Source organism: Sabethes cyaneus, chromosome 1 (genome assembly GCF_943734655.1).
Source record: "Sabethes cyaneus chromosome 1, idSabCyanKW18_F2, whole genome shotgun sequence".
Taxonomy (NCBI): Eukaryota; Metazoa; Arthropoda; class Insecta; order Diptera; family Culicidae; genus Sabethes; species Sabethes cyaneus.
This window is the reverse complement of record NC_071353.1, coordinates 51,614,741-51,637,064: the sequence shown is the minus strand read 5'-3', so window position 1 is coordinate 51,637,064 and position 22,324 is coordinate 51,614,741. Positions and strand designations below refer to the sequence as shown.

General features: G+C 34.4%; 1 protein-coding gene across 1 annotated transcript in view; it reads left to right on the top strand.

Annotated features, from left to right (window-relative positions):
- Positions 1-22,324, top strand: part of LOC128732718 (calcium-activated potassium channel slowpoke) — a 122,943-nt gene that overhangs the window by 32,845 nt on the left and 67,774 nt on the right. Inside the window, exon 6 of the mRNA XM_053826038.1 lies at positions 5,259-5,350. Coding sequence (XP_053682013.1) covers positions 5,259-5,350 — 92 coding nt within the window. The remainder of the gene's footprint in view (positions 1-5,258; positions 5,351-22,324) is intronic.

The window sequence follows — 22,324 nt, the reverse complement described above, 5'->3', positions numbered from 1 at the left end:
ATTATTTTCGTTAAATTTCGCATGGTTGTGTTTATGCTGGCTGCCGCATATCTCCTGTTTAGTTACATTTTTGCGTTAGTTTTTGTTTATACTTAGAGATTGCCGAATGATATTAGGTACTTATCAGATACATCATATTTTCCATAGAACATCACCAATAGGAACACGACAATCGTATCACAAGCTACGATAAGTCAACAAATATTTTTACCAAGTGATTAAACCAATGCTTCAATCTAACTTTGGATAGAGACGGTTATGAAATATTAAAATACCTTCAAATTTCTAGGCAATGTTTGCCAGCAGTATACCTGAAATAATTGAACTCGTTGGTAGCGGTTCTAAGTACGGTGGCGAACTCAAACGCGAGCAAGGAAAGAGGTAGATTCATTAAAGTTCCTTCTCTCAACAAGTCCAATTTTCAATATTTTACAACAGTTCTGGACAGTCTATCAACTGCCGATTTTTCCGTTGAATGCTTCCTTTCCAAACGTTTTGATTTACATAATATCAGTTTCGTATTTTATTTGCCCAGTTAGTTATCTTGTTTTGACTTGTATCCCTTGTTCACAAATCAGCAACATCAATTTATTTGAGTAAAGAACAGAAATACTCAAATTCACCAGTGAATACGTTTTTGCTACCGAAGCTAATTTCTAACTCTATTTAAAAAAACTAAAGCTACTCCTCGATCCCTGAATGAGTCACACAGAAAAATGTTTCGTTTCTTCGCCCACCTGATTCAGCATTTTCATTTCTCAATCTATCAGTTGGAATGAATTAGTCCCGTTCCTTGAAAATTTAACACAATATTTCATCGAACAATAACTGACTATCAAGAAAACATTCATATAACAAGTAAAATCCGACAATAATAAAGTAAAAGTCACCGTATCTCTTCGACCAGCCAAATTTAACTGTCATCAGCGTCACTGGTATGAGCATCAGTCTCCGGTGAATAAAAGAGAGAAACAGAGAGAATCGCTATTCACGAGAGATAGTTATGATAGATTAATATGCTAAATTCCTGCTAGGGAAATTGGTCACAAGTATAAAAAAACGAACGAACAATAAAGTTGTCACGTTGAAATAAATCCAAAAAAACATAGAATATAAGAATCAGCATTGTTTTCTTTTTAATAGATATAGTATATTGACTCTATTAAATTTTTACCTTCTGTAGAAGTTGCATAACGGACATAGATCACTTATAAATCGATGTTTTCAGTTTTTATTGTTTATAAACGAAAGCATTTTATTCAACCAGTGTTAGTAAAAGCACATAAATATCCAACTAGAGTTTGATTTTAAGACCATGAACAAACCATAAAAAAACAAAACAAAACGCAAAGCCAGTAGAATTAGTTCAATTAGAAAGATTCAAACATTGATTGGTTCATTTTAACACCATCCACCATTTGTCCAGCTGCCAATAAACAATTCAAAAACGTACACAAAACACAACACAAACATATGTGGGCGGTCAATTATGGTTTAGAAAGCTATTTAACGAAAACTAGCTCTATTGGAAGTTATCCAATCCGTTGTGTATATCGTTTAAACTTAGTGTGCCGTTAATGTCATGTCGATGTTGTTAGACTTTCATAAATAAGTTTTCCGTTGTCTAGCTAAGCGTTTGAACAAATTGTAGAGCAAAATGCGTTGTGAGTATGAATGTTTAGAGTTCTGTTTTCTTTTTCTGCAATATATCCTGAAATCGATTAAATATCGGATAAGAAAAATTCATGATATGTATTGTATCGTGAATTACATGACATGCCTGTAAAGTTGTTTTGACACACTTTTGGCACTTCTAGTTGTGGCAACTTATTTATGACTGAAATTGGTCATATATCGGTTGCCACAACCGTTTTATAACAACTGTGCTAGTAGGGAGTGCTCTATTCGGTAAAAATTAGATTGGAAATGTTACTTACATACTTTGCTGCCTAAGGTTTCACGGAGATCAGATTATGATTTCGACATATATGTAGCGACGAGTTTGCAAAATTGGAAGATTTTTTTTATTCTAGAGTTTTTATGATTTGCTTCGACAGGTTATATAAATTTTAATTCTTAAAGTTGAGCTCGTGGATTTTAGCTCAAAATATTAGTTTGTCAATACCATGATGTTTAAGAAAAGACTACTGGTCTCAAGCTGAAAATTAATCTAGAGACCACTTTTCATATCCAAATTATAAAACCATAGAAGAATCACATGATAATTACACGATAAGCACCTATATGCTTTTTCGATTGAGCATACAGACGTCTTCTTACTATGTTTTACCTAATGCAGCTGATATATATTGTTATTCAATCTGTTAATTATTGCTTAATTTGATCGATCGTATTTTGAACAATTTTGTGCGCGAATTTCTGCCAAAACCAGTTTCCGCTTAGACCGGTGCACTGATAAAGTGTAAATAAATTGTAAATATGTTGTAAATATGTATTCAAACAGACGTTTTAGCATTTCTTTTATTATCAAAACTGACTATTGATATAAAAATATATAGTTTTCCAAATGCGGTTTAAAACTCAGACTAAAGTTTCTTTATTGAGCGTCTGTGTATAATCTGAAAATAGAAGAAGCCGATAATTTTTCATTTAATCCTATTATTTATTTATTATTCTGACAGACATGCATTTCATGTCTAACTTGCATGTCCTTGAAAGTTTTCAATTTGGCAACGGATATTGATAAAACTTGCGAATCGGAGACGAAATGCGAATCTTACCAATAATAAGTAAATAGTGGAACAAAACACTAAACGCTAAATCTTTGACTATCAATTTATAATAGGCAGCCTGATTTACTACTATTAACCATTAATTTTTTAATGTATCACTAATTTTTGGATCTATTTGACCCTCATTCGACAGAAGGAATACATACCAAAAAAATTTATAAAATTTATAATTAATCTCCACCATTTTGGATCACGACTTATTTTCTAAAAGTACGTATTCAGGCATTGAACTGTAGACTGTGTGGCATATAAAAAATACAAGAAATTAATTAATAATGGTGACATCTTGTGGAGCCCTGCGGAAGCTGTCCATTTTGGTCTTTTTACTTTACTTTTATGGTGCAGCTCGAAGTATCTATCCTCTTTCGAATCCAGGAGATGCCTCCGAATTCCTAGGTCTTGGCCTGCCCTTCACTAATCGCCACGAACACCCGCTGCTCCAGCGCACTGTAGCCAGCCGTATTTCACTCACTTGACAACACTGGCACTGCACCAAAAATTAATCCTAAGAGCCTTTGGCACAAGAACATCAAGAGCTCATCGATTGCTACGAGTTGTGATCGTAGAGTATCACCGGGAGAATCAGCGTCTTGCAAACCGCGAGTTTTGTGCGAGCTTGCAAACTGTGTGACACAATCTTTAGAAGGCCCTGTTTGCAGCCGCTATCCGCCTCTTTACTTTAACGAAATTGGCATATGACACTATTGCACGATCCGCTTCCACAATTATACGATTCACGCTAAGCCTAAAAACCCTACGAATAACACCTTTCAATGCAATTTGTAGGGAAAAGAATCTAGTCCATCGCCTTACTTCCAACCACCTAACGTTACGAATTACTAATCTGACGCTCGAAGTGAAAAAATCACGAGTTGCAAGTATCAACCTAATAAGTTTTATTAGAAAATAAGGTGAATACCTTAGGCTGCATAAATAAAACAGATTGCTTTGCTTTCCCGTGTAAAACTTATGGCAGCAGTAAGGCAAACTCTTTTATTCATATGGCCCATTGTCGCCTACAGTATCCTTCCACTAGTCCGACACCCAATAATCCGACGACGCAATAATCCGGAATCCCACTAATCTGGAGAATTCCGAATTAAAAAGCGTTGTACTTAGCTTCTTTCAATTGAACACTACTTTAATGGGGGTGTCCATTTGAGTCAAGATGGTACTCATTACGTACGTTCAATTTTGCCGAAAATTCCATTTTTTCATCACTCTTCTCAATAAATTAGCATTCTTGGGCTTATTTCTAAGCTGTTCAAGAGTTAAACAATATTTTAGCGATTAAATTGAGCATTACTTAGTATAAAACAAATTTACTACGTATTTATGATACAACTTGTCGTAAATTTCGGGAGTTGTTTACGTCCGGATGTAAACACGACATTTCAAATCCCTACTGAAATTATTTTGACTGCCGGATTTTCGAGTCAATATTCGATAATCCGGTCAAGAATGTGTCAGATTAGCGGGGTGATAGTGTGTTATAGGAAATATATTTGATATGCATGAAAACTATTATAAATTTGAAGTGTTGTTTCCCCGTGAATTTATTTCCTCGATATTCAGTGCCAGTTCGTTGAATACAATATGATAGAAAACTATAATTCACCTCTCCGCTCTAACACCCACACAAACATAAAACATGTAAAACACTCAGCACACTAAAACTCTTTTGAACCTTAAAAATCAGCCTCTGATAAGGTTTATGCCTGTACAAATATCATCGTTATTTCGTTTTTAAATACACGTTCACTAAATTGTTTACATCACGTGTCGTTAGGACCATAGATTTTCGTTTCTCCGTTCTAGTTTAATACCAGTTTTATTATTTTAACATTACCACTGCTGCTGTAAAGCAATAAAGTAAGCGAAAACAGTTTTCAAATGTTCTGGTCTTAGCCAATTGAGCACCATCCGTGAATGTTCTGTTGTTTTCATATTTCAACGTGTTTGCCTGTAGGTTTTTCTCAAACTAGTTTTCAGTATATTTGATTACCTTAATTTATAATTCTAAAGTTCCTGTAAGCGACAAAATTTCAGGAGATTTTGATAATGTCACCATTTTTTTATCTGGGTTTTGTTGGCCAAATTTTTCGCTCTCTTTTTTGAAACCGTTATTTTATTTTTCATAGTAGTTTGAAGACCTTTTCTTCTACACTATCTCTAGTCAATTATTTTTATAAATGACCAGGAAGAGTTGATAAAATAATTATAATACCAGTTAAACAGAAAGCTGCAAAAATGTAAGAAAAATATATTATGTAAGTGTGATTACGCCTCGCTTTGAAACGTGTTATTGTTCGAATTTTGAACACGTTTTTACACCGTGACTATAAAGAAAAATAACTCTACTTTCGCCAAAAAATGGACGTATTTGTTTAAACTAAGTGCAACAATGTCTCCAACAACGATTGTTAACTATAAAGCAATGAAGCAAACTTTTATTGAAATGTTTTCTGCTTGGCAATGCTATTCCTCCTTTTACCACTTTTCTAGGCGGTGTTTGCCAGTTGGATTCCGGAGATCACAGAATTAGCAGCGCAACGAAATAAGTACGGCGGAAAGTACACAAAGGACGTTAGAAGAAGGTACAAGGGCGTACCTATTGCTTCCACCGTTTACTTATTCCCGATTTTTGATTTCCGTTGTTTACATTACGCTGACTTACGTTTAAACCTGATTTGATTGTTCGTTGTTTTCGATTTCTAAACCATTGCGTTGGTTCTGTTTGAATTTCGATTTGATTTTTTCTCCTTATGTTTCCTGTTTTCAATGTCAATTTCATTAGAATTATTTTATTTCTTGAAACACCGATTTTGTTTTGGTTTATACTATCGAAATAAATCTGAACGCTCACAATCACACTCCTTTTTCAGGTAGTTACTCGACAAATCATTCCACCATACCTGTATCCTTGAATGCCACATTTAGGCTACTTAGTGCTTCTCACTGAAAACCATTATAGAATAAATTCATTGTGCAAACAGTTCAATTGAACTAGTACTTCAATTAAACGTTTAGCTCCGGATGTTACAAATGCTCTGTGGCCTATAAATATGACTGTTTCAATACAGAAAGCCAAATGCATTTCTTCGTTTGACTGAATAAGAATAATTTTCAGTTTTTTATTATCATTTACAAATTTACAACTGATTATCATTGAATATTTAGTGAACAGAACACAACACTGATAGTTCTTACAAAACGGATAGTTTACCTTTAAACCGACCGGTTTCGGGAAATATGTTTCCCATCAGCGGGGTGATGTCCAACTTCCCCGTTGATGGGAAACATATTTCCCGAAACCTGTCGGTTTAAAGGTAAACTATCCGTTTTGTAAGAACTATTAGTGTTATGTCCTGTTCACTAAATATTGAGTTATTGGTTCTTACGTTGCATAAAAAAAATTGTAGTGAAATTATGATTATCATTGATTTCCACGACGTTTCAACTCTTTGAGCATGTGAATGACAAGAAAAACCATGGATAAAGTGAGAATACAAGTAGCTTTAATTGTGTCAGCTTCATTTTAGTTGCCTCCATAAATCATAATCACTTTGCATTTGGATAATGAACAGCAAATTTATTTTGATTTATTTCATCAACACGGTGTCACTTTGAAAGGACAACAATAGATGTATATGCTCTTGTGGTAACGACACCCGATGCCAGATGCTTTTTCTTCATATTGGATCAATTAAAAGTACTAAACGGGTTTAAAATCTATCACAGCATCAGAAAACCTAGCGATTAAACCTCAAAAGCAAACCAGACTGTTCAATCACACAATTTCAACTGCGGAATGGCTTTAAACAAAAGGAATTAAACCACGTATTTCGCGTACATCACTTTCATTTCTTTTCTTCAATTATTTGATTTAATCAAAGCAATATATTTCGATAAGGCATTGGTTTCTTGGCGGCATGTAACTCGACTCATTTTTGTGGCTTGTAATTCTTTACTTATTAACCTGCTGAGGATCGACCGATAGTTTCTATGGAGAGAAACATTCCAATCGTAGCAAAACCAGACATATCTGTACTAGAACAAACAAACCAAACCTTAATCTGCGAAAATATAAGAATATGTTGAAATAACATCAAAATAAATTTGAAGGTTATTATTTGTTTCAAATCTGTCTCTCCCTATCACTATGTTATCAAATTATTGGTTTTTCCAGTTGTTGCTTTAGTTCGTTTGCCTCTTTTCGTTATTTATATTTTAATTTATTTAATTTCTTTCTGATATGTATCTTTTTTAGTTAAAACTGACAATGAAAAGTGCATGCTAGCCATCTCAATAAACATCCATAAAAGTACGCTCCGATTTATATTAATAGCTACATACACTTGCAGAAAATTAACTGGATTACCAAATTCTAACAACATCACCCAGATTGCTATTACGTTATATTTTCAATCCCAAGTTCCTACAGAAGCCCCTTTCCCAAAATACTAACAAAATGTTTGCTCTGAAGTTTTTGTGTTTTATTTACTCCCTGCTCCGGTTTTATTGCTTATAATACAAAAAGAACCTAAAACTAGAAATTGTTCCAATACAGTATCCATTTTATATCCGGAAATATCCCTTCGTTAAAATAATTCAAACGCGGCGCATAAACCATCCGACCTCTAATCCTTCGAGAAATAACAATCTAACAGAAGCCCTTTCCATACCTCGAATACGAAAAATAAAAACCGACGGTTTCCTAACGAACCAAACCTTTGGACCAACCTTGCAGTGTTGGCGTACGAGGTAAAAACTAATACAAAAAAATCAGAGAGAAATGGCAATGAAACGAAACGCGGTCGCAAAATTTTCGAACAAAATTTTCACTAACACACCCGAATTTCCAAGTTCCGGGTCAGTTTGATCCAAAACGTCTTGCAATGACATCTGAAATGATATCGTAGAAAGCCACTTTCTAACAAATCGCAACCTCCTAGAACATTATTCTTTTCCGTTTTGAATTTACCTAGATATTAATTTTTACTGCACAGTTTGATTGCATTCCTTTCATTTATAAGTTATATATTGAATAAACTAGTTTAGCTGATTTGTAATAAGATATATTTCAAACATAAATATAGCACAATTCTTTCAACTTCAGATTCCTTTCCGACACTTTTGTTAAATTCAAATCACAGCTAAATTTACGTGAAATTATTATTGTTATTACTTATTCATTAATCTCCGACATCTTTCGACTGTATAATTTTCCGTTTAGTTTTATTTTACATTATTTCATCATTCATCATAAATTTTTCGTCCATATTATTCTCTTCTGTCATGAAATCCAACCATTTTCTTTTCCTACATTTCATTTGCAAATAAATATAAATATATATATTCTTCACATTTATATATATAATACTATAAAACCCAAATACAATTGATGTAGAACATTTCATTTTGCTTGCACAGCCTGTATGCCGCAGCCACGCATATTAGAGCAAAAAAATTGTTATCTACTCTTTATTATTGCAATATAACTTTTTGATTCGTAAAAAATAAAAAAAAAACTATTTTGAAGGCAACAACGAGTATGTGTTCTTCCAAGCAGAATACAAACAAAACAAGCACACCCTGCCACAGTAATCATAGTCTTTGTTCGTCTCATAACAACAGGATCAACTGCAATAAAGTTTAATGTTGTTTCCCCCTTTTATCTTTGTTTCCCTTTAGTTATGGTGCACAATTGTGCTTGTTTTTGTTATTGAAATGAAGTTTTTATTTATTTGCAATAGTCCCAAGAAATCGACGCCTATTCTACGAAAAATTGCCATGATATGTTTTGATCCAGAATGAGGTTATGAGTAATTGACGTACAGTCACATGATATGAGTAACGAAAGCAAAGTAATACATTCGATCGACAGAAACACCGTCCGTGTCGAACAAGAAACTGTGGTCAGAAAATTGGCGTACCATAACAAAATCGATCAATAATTTAAGAAAAGAAATTGTTTATCCTCTAAACTCTGATATACATTTATTCATTTCCCTTCGAGCTTAATATTACACTAGCAATAAGCCCACACACACACATACACAAAAGAAGGATTTCTGCGTCGCATACGGTTTTCGAATATTCGAATTTCGTTGTCATTCCACGTAAATGGAGATTCAACTGAAAATAAAAATGCCTAATTGTGAGTTTTAATATTGTGTTACGCACTTAATAGAATGGTTTTGACATGTTGGTGCATTAAATTCAAAACAGTTGAATTCTCGATTTTTTTTTTGCCGTAGGACTATGTCTTTCTTTCAATATGAGGACAGCAAAAATAAAACGCCGAAATGCATAATTTTAAACCCTTAAAATTGTTCTGCTACCGATTGAGCATAATCTAATATATGGTATAATAGTCACCCAACAAGCAATTTATTTGAATAGTAACTTATTCAACTGTAAATAAAAATGGATGCTGAAGATGATATATACATTAATACTGTGATTGCAATTGTTAGAGTTACTTTACTATATTATGCTATTGAACTATTCAAACTTTAAAAAGTTAATGTACAATACTTTTCATGTAACAACGATGAATCACGCTTTACATTGTGCTACCGTGCGAAGTAGCAAGATGAGGAAAGGTTTTATAATCCTACGGATTTGTTTGATTTTAAATGGAATAGAAATGGAATACAAATTTGCAGACAGCATTTACAGCGTTATCATTTCCTTTTAATTTTAAGTTTTTCAAATATAAAATGATGTAGTCCTACATCAACCAATGAGTCATATCTTGGATACCAGCTAAGTTTTCTTGTATGAACTGTACATATCTTCATCTCCATTCGGCTTCGAATTCGGTTCCACTATTTGCAATAGAAAATTAATGAAATCTTTTTGAATTTTGCCAGACCGGTTTCATAAACATTCGGCACATAGAAATTCGATATACAGTAAAGATTTGTATAACGCAGTGGGTGGTGCTGTACGCCCAGCGCGATATCTCAGCTGTCCATTAACCAATAAAGTTGATTTTTAGTACATTGTTAGCATATGGTATAACCTAGTCAACTACCAAAAATCAACTGGACTAATGGACAACTGAGATATCGCGATGGGCGTACAGCACCACCCACCGCGTTAAACAAATCTTTACTGTAGGAGCGATTTAACTTTACCCAGGTAACCAATAAGCATTAAAATAAGCAGTAAATCAGTCGTTTATTAGCATCCCTGGCGTTTTATACTGCAGGTTGTTGTTTATCAGCCTTTTGACTGCATAACTGTTGTAAATTGGCATCCACAATTCTATTTAAATTCTTCTTGTCGATAACTAGCTGCAAATAAGCATTGTCAGCACTATAAGAGGGCTAGCAGTAAAGTAGACGCATATTTTGCCAAAATAGCATTTAAGTAGCATTTAAGGCAACTTAAATGCTTATTGGCTTGCATTCAAATTGCATTGGAAATGCTTATTGGTTACCTGGGTAAACTATTAAATTATTGCAAAAATATTACACTGAAAAAGAAAAAAATGGAAAAGAAATTGAATTTGCTTTCCAGGTTTATTAAAGTTTAATCATCCAAGCATTGTCCAGAACTAGGGCGAAGATTGTTATTTGACGTGCGGAATTAACACTTTTTCTTGCGGAATTAAGTGTAAAATTTCCTACTCAAAGCTAATTTGGACGTATTGGCAACTCAATAATAAACTTCCGATATGTGACGCACAGTCCTTTTTCACATTCTAGTTTCTTTGTTGAAAACAACCATTTGACTGCACAGTATCTTTCACATAAGTTAGCCAAATTTTATTTACACACACCTACATGTAGATAAAAATCAGCCCATCAAAACCAGTGAAATACCGATGTGTGTGTGTGAGTGTGTATTTGTGAAAATTTGTAAAAGTTGGAATCCCCCACATAGATAGTAATCCACTAGAGACATTTTATTTACTCGCTTGAGGAGTGTGTGCGTGAGTTTTCCTTACTGTTTCTTTTTTTTTAAGTATCCCATTTTTGTTTGCAACAATTTGTCTACGCCTCACCTTGATCATCCGTGAACAATATTTAATTACGCGTGACAATCAAGCACGAACAACGCAAACGTGAGCGATAATAGGTTAAACCCTCTGTCACGCAAAGGGCTCTGCCATTACTGATGACATTTCCAGTACCTGTTACAAAATAATCTAGAAAACATAAAATGCAGCGGCACATTTTTACCATTATATAATACAGGAAATGAATTACTTTTATTAGAACCAGTACAAACACAGCGTACTATTTTCTTTTTCCACCTCTCTTGATATCTGCAAAAATATCGATCGTATAACTTAGTGTACAACGTTTCTGCAAATATTCAAGTTTTTCGTTTTCTCTTTTCTTTCTTCTAATTCCATTTACTTCACCTTGAACTCCATTGTACTAATACACGTGTTACTGGCACCAAACCACCCAACGGTTTGATGCAAACTGCTGCAATCCACATACGAATACATCTACGTGTTGTATGCTTTGAAAACATGAAATCCTTCATTCCTGTATCCATAAAACTCACTAAAAATAAACACAAAATCCTGCAAACAATGAATGAATTAACGAAAATAAATCGTTGCTACAAAACTAAAGGCGATATTTGCAAGTTGTATACCAGAGATTATAGACTTGATCGGAACTAGACCCAAGTATGGGGGAACACTGAAGAATGAGCGAGGGCGAAGGTGAGATTTTACAAGAAAACTCTACAGTGCTTTCAGCTTTTGACCTGTTCCTTTATGTTGCTTTTATGTTCTAAAAAAGATACCATCCCAACTGTATCGTTTTCTCTATTTTCATCTGTTCTGCTCCTCTTCTGCTTTATTTCGATTCTCTGTTCTATGTTTTATGTTGTCAACCACTACCATGAGCTATTTTACGAACTTGACTTGCCGGACTGATGACTGCTGCTACATCTGAATCACTGCCGGACTGCCAGAGTACTGGAATTATCAGGAGAAAAAGGAGAAATCTTTATTTGTTTAATCGAAACTTTCTTACTTTTTGGTATTTGACTATTTGCGTTAGTGTTCCAACAATTGGAACAATTTTATCGAAATACCAACCAGTCAATCAGAAGCAAAGACATAGAAATTATACTACTGTTAGGAGATTTTTAAACTTCTCAGACTATCTACTAGATTAGAAATCTCTATGAAAGCTAGGGTCGGACTCGCTTCTGTGCTTGATTTTGGTTTCAGACTCATGCCGAGCTTTTCTAACTCATTAAAACGCTTTGCAAACACGTCTAATCTGTGAAAGTTTTCCAATAACAGCAACTTCAACAATTTAAAGTGGAATTCCATAACATTGATTTTCGCGTGACATATGGTTTCATCTTACGTTATTCGCACTGTGTAAAAATAATAATAAAAAACAGTTTTTCTCGCACCATGCTAATGTATATTATTTACATTCATATGTTTCTTTACCAAGTTTGTGTATAAGTTACGTTCAGTTGGCAATTGTAACAATGTTATGGAACATTCCTGCTGACAGGGCCAAAAGAATACTCTGGTGTTCAACTTCCCAAATAGATCGTCGTAGATTGTTAGCATTTCTTCGTACAAACCGAAAAACTACGTGAAAGCAGCGAATAGAATCAAGTGTCGTGTGTTCAAAGAAAAATGCAAATCGAAACTTCCATTCACCGCACGGTTGAACATTTTTCGATGAACATTGCGCTCGCAGTTGATTCTGTTTTAGCTTTTTTGCATGGATCGACATCGAAAACCTACACCAACGCTGCGTGACGAATAGTTACCATATCAACTACCAACGATCTGTCCGAAACCGTCGCGCATATATTGAATTGAATCTTTTTGTACACAACACACAATAATGGAAATACTCATAAATTGAATGTTGTAAGAGTGGATGCTACTGTCAGTGTTCCGGATGTGTAATTTGTTTTTCCTGTGTACTGTGCTACAATGTCTGTGATATCACAAACTCTATCTTTCTTCCATAGAACTATACACTGGCATATTGAAATCTGTGATGCCATTCTTGACCACAAATATGTAGTGTGTACATTTGAAAAAATCTCATCTACCCTTGAATATTTTCGAACCGATCTTTCGGTGTTAATTTTGTAAACACAATCTTTAATCTACGGAAGTTTCCATTGAATAAATATGTCACTCACACTTTTGCATTTAATCTACCACCCAAGTCTTCCCAAACATCCCGACTTTTAACCATTACATCTAAGAATACTCTCCTTTGGCAAGAGCTATCTTTGAATCAACTCTCATACTGTGCCATTCTACTTAAGCGTGTAATCGTTGTAGTGTACTTTTTCAGTGTTGTAACGAAATTTTCTTTTCCAGTATGATCCAATGCATTCGTTCTATTTTACAAGTCGTAGTAAAAAAATCATTATTCGGTTGTTACTTTACTTTCTTTTCAACTAACTCCCGTACTATTTGGTGTGTCGCTATAATCCGAAAATATAATACTGTTTGTATCATGCAAGCACCAACGTATATCATTCCAATGTCAATTGTAGTCCAACAAAAATTATGAAAATAAATTAGATTTGATCGTCGTTAAAGTCCGAAAATGAGGTGAATCGCAGACACGATATCTGAAATTCTAATGATACGCATTTGGTTTGCGAAAGTTTTCAAGTGGTACGAACACAATGTAAAAATAATGTTGAAAATTTATTAAATATGTTTATGACTTATTGTGGGTGATTTGAAACTGTGTCCAACTATTTCGGTTTCTACTATTCTACTACTATGCAAATAAAAGATCTAACAATAAATATAAAACGTCTAAAATAACTTTACAGACATTTTCGCTACTAGTTGTATGTTACTTCGTTCTCGTAGTAAATTGGTGTACTGTAGTAAATAGCTACCATTCTGAGTAAACATTATTCACGATTTCCCAATTACCAATAAACTCAATATTTTTTTACATTATGAATTATATTATAACTCTTGAATGCAATAGAATTGTTCCAGGTATTCGAAAAAACCAGATAATATTACGCCAAGTCTCTTCCCAGCAAACACCAACTCGTATATCAATGTACGAAAATTATCGTTATTGACTTTTAATAAATTCAGGATCGTAAAAATAGCCTAATGAAACGCACACAAGTTTATATTCTGTCGTATTTGACGATAACTAGTGATTGACTTACGACTTTAAGTGCAGAATTGTATATCATTATACAACTAATCGCTTTGAGTCGGATCTTATCGCATCCAAAGACTCATAAAGTGGAATTGTTAACGTATATTTTGTAGTACGTATATGGCCTCCAAATTAGTACGCATATGCTAGTTTTGTGCATCAGATACGATTTTACAGGGTATATATAAGTACATATAACTCATTTGTTACTCTGATATGCACATGAAAATGTTTACTGGGCTATGGCGGTAAATTTCTGAATAATAATTAATAACATTGGTGGCCCATCCCATGGAGAAGAGACAGAAATGTTGAATTACGTTAAACCAATACTTGGTGCTAATAAAAACCGAGAAACCGAAAAATCCTCCGTACCTTTTATAAGTATCACCGATAAAATAATGCTAGTCGTTTTAATTTATAAAAAAAACATCAATTCTCAAATGTTTTCCGAACCTCATGTTTCTTTTTCTCGGAAACCGGGCAACGTATTGGAAAAAATCTTTCGTTGTTTTGTTTCTAGACGTTTGTAGAAAACTTTTATAACTTGTAAGCTTTGTAACCAAAATACAAAACGGGAAAAAAAGAAACAGATAAAAAACAGAAGGCTTGTTATATTACCTTGTTGAGCTTCCGAGAAAACGGTACATTAAGTTTGAAAAACAAAACTTTTCATTGTATCGAGCTCATTCCGTGAGTCATCGAAATATGTAGGTGTTGGGTAGCCTGGGGTAATATGTACCGTTTAAGGAAATCGTGATTTTTCTCTATTAAAGCTTAAAGCAAATATCAATCTATAAATATCAATAATATCAATCAATACTGAATATAATCTCATGAATATTAGTTAAAAGTTTCTGAAGCTATCATGCTGAAAACCATGAAAAAGACGTGCAAAGTGATTTTTGATACTGAGGCAAAAGTCTGAAAACGCAACTAGCCGGGGCAAAATGCACCAGGCATGTTTTGTATCACTTAATGGGAATTTATTCAATGAATTCAATAATTGTAATACAATTCGTGCGTGCTAACTTACAATGTCGTTTCTAGTTTTTACCAAATGCTGTGATTACAGTTCCTAAGCGAGGGAAGGAAGATGCATTATTGAAGGTGTGTTTTCTTTGGAATTCCATGTACCCGAGTAGCATAATTTTTGAAACATTGTATTTAACAGCCTCCAGTGCTGACTGCAGTTGTTTAACAGTACCTGACAACATATTAGACATTCGGACATAATTGCGTGTCATTTAAAAAAAGCAAAGTAAATAAAGCATGTTTGCTGAGGGTGCATTTTGCCCCGAACTTACACAAAAAATGGTCCTGGTAAAAACAAAAGTAATAAATATCACAACTTCTGATGTTTTATCAGCATTGTGTAGCTCAAACCACAATTAATCGAATTATAACATTTATCAGCGATTAATATGGTCGGAGCAGTTAAAAAGTGTTAGTGAAGCGAAGCAAAAAGTTACAGGTTATTCATAGAAAACATATTTTTGTTATTATTTACGTATTCTTATTAGATAGAACTGCCAAATTCACAAAGTAGCCAAAACAAACATTGATTTAACTGGCAGAATTACTTTTTTATTTTTAAATTGTGTTTTGGCTTAAAAACAAAGGGGGTGCATTTTGCCTCGACGGTGCTTATTACCCCAGGTACCCCTATATTTTTTCACGCTATTCTCCCGTTTGGATCGTCATTAATTAATCTTTTGGATCGTCATTCAATTTTTCAAATGTTTTCGTTGCTGGTATTACGATTCAGTATACAAGTGATTCGTTTACGTTAAGATATTTGAGTTCTAACAAAAAATTTTGGGGAGTTCAAAATAAATATAGCACACACGTTTGAATTTCATCACGAAGAACTTAATTTTACACGACTGATACGCTGTTGTTTGAAATGCTTATGAACATTTAAACTATTTGTCTTCAGGTCAAACATAGCGCAGTGGTTTCAGTAGTTTGGAAGTTATAGCAGTGTGAAGTTTATTGTAGTTCAATTAAATTACTATTTCCAACCTAAAGACCCAGGTAACCAATAATCATTAACGTAAGCATCAATTAAAAACAATCAATCAATCAATCAATCAATCATTATCAATCAATCAATTAGCGTATCTGGCATTTTATACAGCACGTTGCTGTTGCTGTTGCCAATCACTGTTGTAAATTAACATAAAAAAATTCTGATTTAATTCTTCTTATCGGTAATCAGCTGGAAATAGTCATTGTCAGCATATAAGAGGGTTAGCAGTAAAGTAGCCGCATATTTTGCCAAAGCAGCTTTTTAAGTAGCAATTAAGATGCCTTAAAAGCTTATTGGCTTGCATGTGAATTAGAAGCAAGTTTTAGTAAAAATAATAACGTTAATATTAGAAACTCAATGTTTATTTTTAAAATGAGATTAAAATTAGATGTCGCTGGAGTAGGACCTCTGTCAGGGTAGGGCCATCACGAATTTTCAGTTTTAGAAGGCCGTGTCATTTACGTACCGTTCTGATGCAAACTTCATACACTTAAGCTATACTGCAACTTTGTCCCAAGCAAAATGTTCGAAGGTCCATAATTTATACACATTTATTTATTTCCACTGAAAAATGTTGAAAATGACGATAAAATCGTTTTTTATATGAAGAAAATACTAATAAAGTGCAGTTCGGTTTTGATTCAAACTACGGACACGTTTACGGTCTTCATTCAAACTAGAACATTCGGACATTTCGAACGAATGTTTATCGTGCAACTTAACCTTATTAAGGTTTATATATTTTTATTGAACACTTGCCTTTTCTATCCGCCTGGCAGTATGATTTGGATTTTCACACGTAAAAACATTTTAATCGATACTTACATAGATAGTTGATCAACATTTTCAAACTGCACGAACGGCATTTAAGGCAAATACAATTTGCACAGCTTTATTAGGCCATGACAAATATTTTAAAAAGTGTTTGTCCTTCCGGTGTTGGACAACTGATGGGGGGGGGAGGTGGGGCAAAACAAACAAAGAGATTTTTTTAATCAAGTAAAAAACTGAGTTTTGAGCATTTTTACTTAAAGTTTAAACGTGAAAACTAAATCTATTCTTGCTTTTTATATAAACGTTATTATTTTCCATGCAAAAGCCTACGAAAATAGTGGAGTAGTGGAGTAGCAGAAGCAGTTACTGCATATAAGGCTCGCAGATTTAACCATTCTCATGAGCGATAAACATTTGATTTCGACGAGCCAATCTTTTAGACCACATCCCGTACTGAAACACCCTTCTTTTATTAATATTTTTTGAAACGATGGTTTCAATGATGAAGGGGCGGTAGAGAAAGTAATGAAAATTTTTTGGAAAATGGAGGGGAAAGAGTGGAAAGGTAAGGGGGGCGGGGGGGGGGGGGTAAATGCGTAGCTACGCTTAACAAGTCGTCGTTGTGACTTCTACCTTTTGTATAACGGTAGGAGTCACAACGACGACTTGTTAAGCATAGCTACGTATTCCCCCCCTTATCTTTCCACTCTTTGCCCTCCATTTTCCAAAAAAAAAATCATTACTTTCCCTACCGTCCCTTAATCAATTGTAGAACCATCGTTTCAAAAAATATTAATAAAATATGTTTGACCGCATTTTAAGGTCAAGACTTAAAACTCGAGGTTGGTCTATGTCCTTCTTTTGTTCGAACGCCTTTATTATACGATTTGAGATAATCGTGGGCTGACAAGACCGTTTTTACGACTCGTTTTCGGTTTATCCTTAAACGAGTTATTCTCACTAATCTTCCTGTTCGCTATTCACACGGGTTTCTCACTTTCACAGCCCATTATCGCTAACATTCTTCGCGACAATCGGGGTTCTGTACACAATTTATGCACCATTTTTCGGCTTTGTTCAATTGAAGAGTCACTGCTGGATGAATTAGGGCGAATTAAGTCTTTTGGACAAGCATTACACGTACTCTCTTTGAACATTTCCAATTAATTTTGCCGTAAATGTCTGAAATGGAGTACGCGTAACGGCTGTCCAAAATACAAATTAAATTACATGAACGAACCTGAAACTAGACGAAAAGAGCTGCAAAATCCAAGAGGTTTCATTTGTATCCGTCTGCCGGTATTCGAGTAATTCGAAATCAAAAATAAGGTATTTTTTATATTAAAAGTTCCACAGTTTCTATATTTAGTAAAGTTGTGTATTTTTACTATTTCTACAACTTTATTAAAAATGAAAAAGTCATAAAACAACTGCAAATAAGAATATATAAGAAATAGGATTTATCTATCTTCGCTGAAAAGATAGAAGGTTACTGTCTCTTTTCAAAATTTCGTGTAATAATATGCTCTAAAACATTGCAGAACATATCAATGTGTAATATTGAAACTGAAAAGAAAATTATTTTACTTTTAGGGAGATCAATCAAAAATTGAATTCCACCAGATGATAGAACTTTTAATTTCAAGAAACTTTTCCAAAGATTCAATAAACCTAAAACAAGTTTTCCCAATCAAAACTCTAATGCGCACGTTTTGCCTTTCTACTATATAAATATATAGTATAAAGGTATAGAAATCACTTGGAAAACCGGAAATGGAAAGAAGGTCCTGCGGGCCGAATGTTATATACCATTCGACTCAGTTTCGAAAACTGAGCATTTTCTGTGTGTGTGTATGTATGTGTGTGTGTGTGTGTGTGTGTGTGTGTGTGTGTGTGTGTGTATGTAACGCTTTTAATCTCACTCACTTTTCTCGGAGATGGCTGGACCGATTTCAATGTTCTTAGTGTCAAATGAAAGGTCTAGGTGTCCCATTGGTCGCTATTGAATTTCATACTGATCGGACTTTTGGTTCAAAAGTTATGTATAAAAATACGAAAAATATGGGACTTCATTATCTCATAGATCCCTTAACCGATTTGAACAAAATTGATTGCATATGAAAAAGGAGTCTTACAAACCCTTAACTTCCAAATTTCATGATGATTGGACTTGTGGTTTGAAAGTTACATAAAGAAATGTGAAAAAATAGTATTTAAAACATATTTTTGTAACATTTAAGAATTAATTCAATGAAAAACATCACACGTTTTATTATTATTTGAAAACTACTGCTGAGATCTATCAAACGAAACCGAGTTATTTAAAATCGGACGGTTCATTCAAAAGTTATTCAAACTTTAACACTTAAGAACCGTATATTAAACCGTTAAAACGTGTGAAATCAAAACGTATCAATCAAATGTTGATTGTATTCAATGTGTGCGATGTATGTATGTATGTATGTATGTATGTATGTATGTATGTATGTATGTATGTATGTATGTATGTATGTATGTATGTATGTATGTATGTATGTATGTATGTATGTATGTATGTATGTATGTATGTATGTATGTATGTATGTATGTATGTGTATGTGATGACAATTTGCAATTTTTAAATTTGCAATGAAATTCAAGAAAAGTGAGAAACATGTCAAAAGTCAGAAGTTTTTGAAGCCTCTTAGTGGAATACGAACTCTGAAATAAAAGAAAAGAAAAAAACTTTTACCGACTAAATTCCACTATTTAATATTTATTCGCGACAGATACGTATACGCTTTGAAATAAGACACTGATGAAGCCTGCACGTTGTAGGCGAACTACGTATCTGTCGCAAATAAATATTAAATAGCGGGATTCAATTGCAAAGTTTTTTCTTTTCTTTGATTTTAGATTTCAATTGTCATTTTCTTCACTTGCTGTTACTCACAATTGTACACGAAAAGCAAAAAGCGGAGAAAAGCAGTTAATTTAAGTATATGAGTATAGTGGTGTATAGGATCAAAATACTAGTGAGTTGATTTTTCCAAATAAATTTATACAAATTTCAAACAAATTTTGCGCATCAATATATGCTCTTTTCAATCCATAGATACTAGAGCTTAGAAATGTTATATGAAAAATAGGAAGTAAACGTTGCACGGTAGTAACTTTGTAAGATTTGTTTTCGTTAGTGACATTTTAAAGGACAGATGTCTTATGTCATGTATCATGTTTTAATAAATAAATCAAAAAAAGACAAGCACTGGGAATCATATCGATCGTATTTCCCATTCTCAAGCATGTTTATGGCGCAGCTTTGGCACTATTTTTCGACCTCATCTTGTTTTCCAAACCCTAACCCAACATTGTAAAAACGATGCGATCAAGCTAATGACTGTCTTTTCATGAAAGTACATTCAAAAGAAGATCAAGTTTTGATTTTCATGCAAAAATAATTATCTGCAGGAGCGCCAGCTAAGAAAAAGTTCAATTTCTCTTTTTCATATCTAATGCTCTATTCAGTTATTTTTTCTAATTCAGATATATTGCAAAATTGAAGCCAAGCAAACTAATAGTAAAATTTTGAGATTAATCATTTTGTTGTAGATATCCTTTTTCTTCAAAAGCGAAGTATAATAATAATTTTTCTGAAGTCTTGTTTTTCAAAGATGCTAACTTTTGAACGCATGGTATTAATATCAAAATATCAAAAAAAATCTACCCTTTGGGCTAAAACCACTCAAAAAAAAATATCAAAAAATATGCTATGAACACATATTTCATATTGTCAGCTCAAAAAAAGTTTCGTATGTGGCACTGAAACCCAAAAGTTAAGGTCGACCGACTAAATAAGGTGTTCATCAAATAACATAAATGACGCTTACAAGTATTTACGCACCCAAGGAAAGAAAATAGTATTATTCTACGCAATACGTTGTGAATTTTACTGGCAAATAAGGATTTTGAGGAATACGGAACGGATATTTAAAAATATAGTCAAGTTAATTATAGATGTTCCTGAGAAATTAAATAATGATTATTGTGGCAGTAGAAAGGCTAGGTCACGCCGCTAGGTGGATTAATTCGGGTTTGTGGTTTTGGACCACTCTGTCTATTTCCGTGGGTATCCGAGTACCCAGCCGAATACTTATGGATGTTGAACTTCTCGTACATATAAGAATCAAAACCACATTGTTTGGTAGTAAACAGGACCCTACCGTCGGAAGCTTGACTATGCAACCATCATCCTGCGTCAATACTTTTCTTACCGTCTGTAATAGGTACTATAAATTCGACCTTGCATTAGTGATGTCAGTTAGTTAGTAAGAAGTAGCCGAGAGTCGGGATGACTCTTATTCCATCAAGAATTCCTCTGCATAGTACTCGGTCCAGGGCTACCCGTCGCCAATTCGTTGCGCGTCTCGACACACGCAAGTCGGCTTAAACATGGTCGAGCCATCTAGCACGTTGAGCCCCTCTATTCCTGGTGCCGGTGGGGTCCTTGAAGAGAACGGATTTCACTGCACAGTCGTCCGGCATCCTTGCGACGTGTCCGGTCCACCGTGGTCTCCCAACTTTCTTACACTGTCCGTGAGGGGCAAACGGTATTTTCTCTGGAGCCTCTTCTTACCATACTTTTGTTTTCGACGCATTGATTTGTAACCATATCCTCCTAGCCTCCGTTTTTACCCAGCTAGCATTTTCATACGTATAAAAAAGGTAAAAATCAGCATTACGTACAGATATACATGCTAAATAAATCGTATTTCATGCGCAAAATGGGCATATCCGTACTATTTTGGAGGCGATATACGTGATTACGAATAATTTTGAGCGTTACGACTATATAAGTATTTATATACGATAATATCCGATTAAGCGCGAGTCGCTCCATACTACTCTACGATTTTGCGCTGAAAACCGTATGTATGTCAGTCGTTATCATTATATACGACAAAAAATCAACTTGATCCCACTTTATCCAGCTTTAGTAACGATTACGAGTTTGTTAGGAGATATTCATGATAGTTTTCGTACATTGATATACGACTTGGTGCCAGCTGGGTAGTGTGGTGTAGATTGTCTCCGCCGTACCAAGGTTTCTAGTATCATTACGAAGTGGAAGTCGTCTGCAATGACTAGGAGTTGGCTATTCTTGCTGAAGATCGTAGTTCTCGTTAAGATGCCCGCTCGCCGGATGACACCTTCAATAGTGATATTGAATAACATACAGGACTGTCCATCCCCTTGCCGCAACCTTCTGTGCGATTCGAAAGGACTCGAGAGTGTCCCCAAAACGCACACGTAGCATATCACTCGCTCCAGCGTAGCTTTGATCAGTCGCGTCAGCTTGTCCGGAAAACCGTACTCGTGCATTATTTGCCATAGCTGTTCTCGATCAACTGTATCGTATGCTGCCCTGAAATCCACGAAAAATGATGCGTGGGCACGTTATACTCTCGACATTTCAGAAGGATTTGGCGAAGAGTAAAAATTTGATCCATAGTAGCACGGGCCCCTATAAAGCCCGCCTGATACTGCCCTACTTGCCCTCCTGCTATTGGGGATAGACGACGCAACAGAATCTGAGAAAGCACCTTGTAAGCGGCGTTGACCAGTGTAAT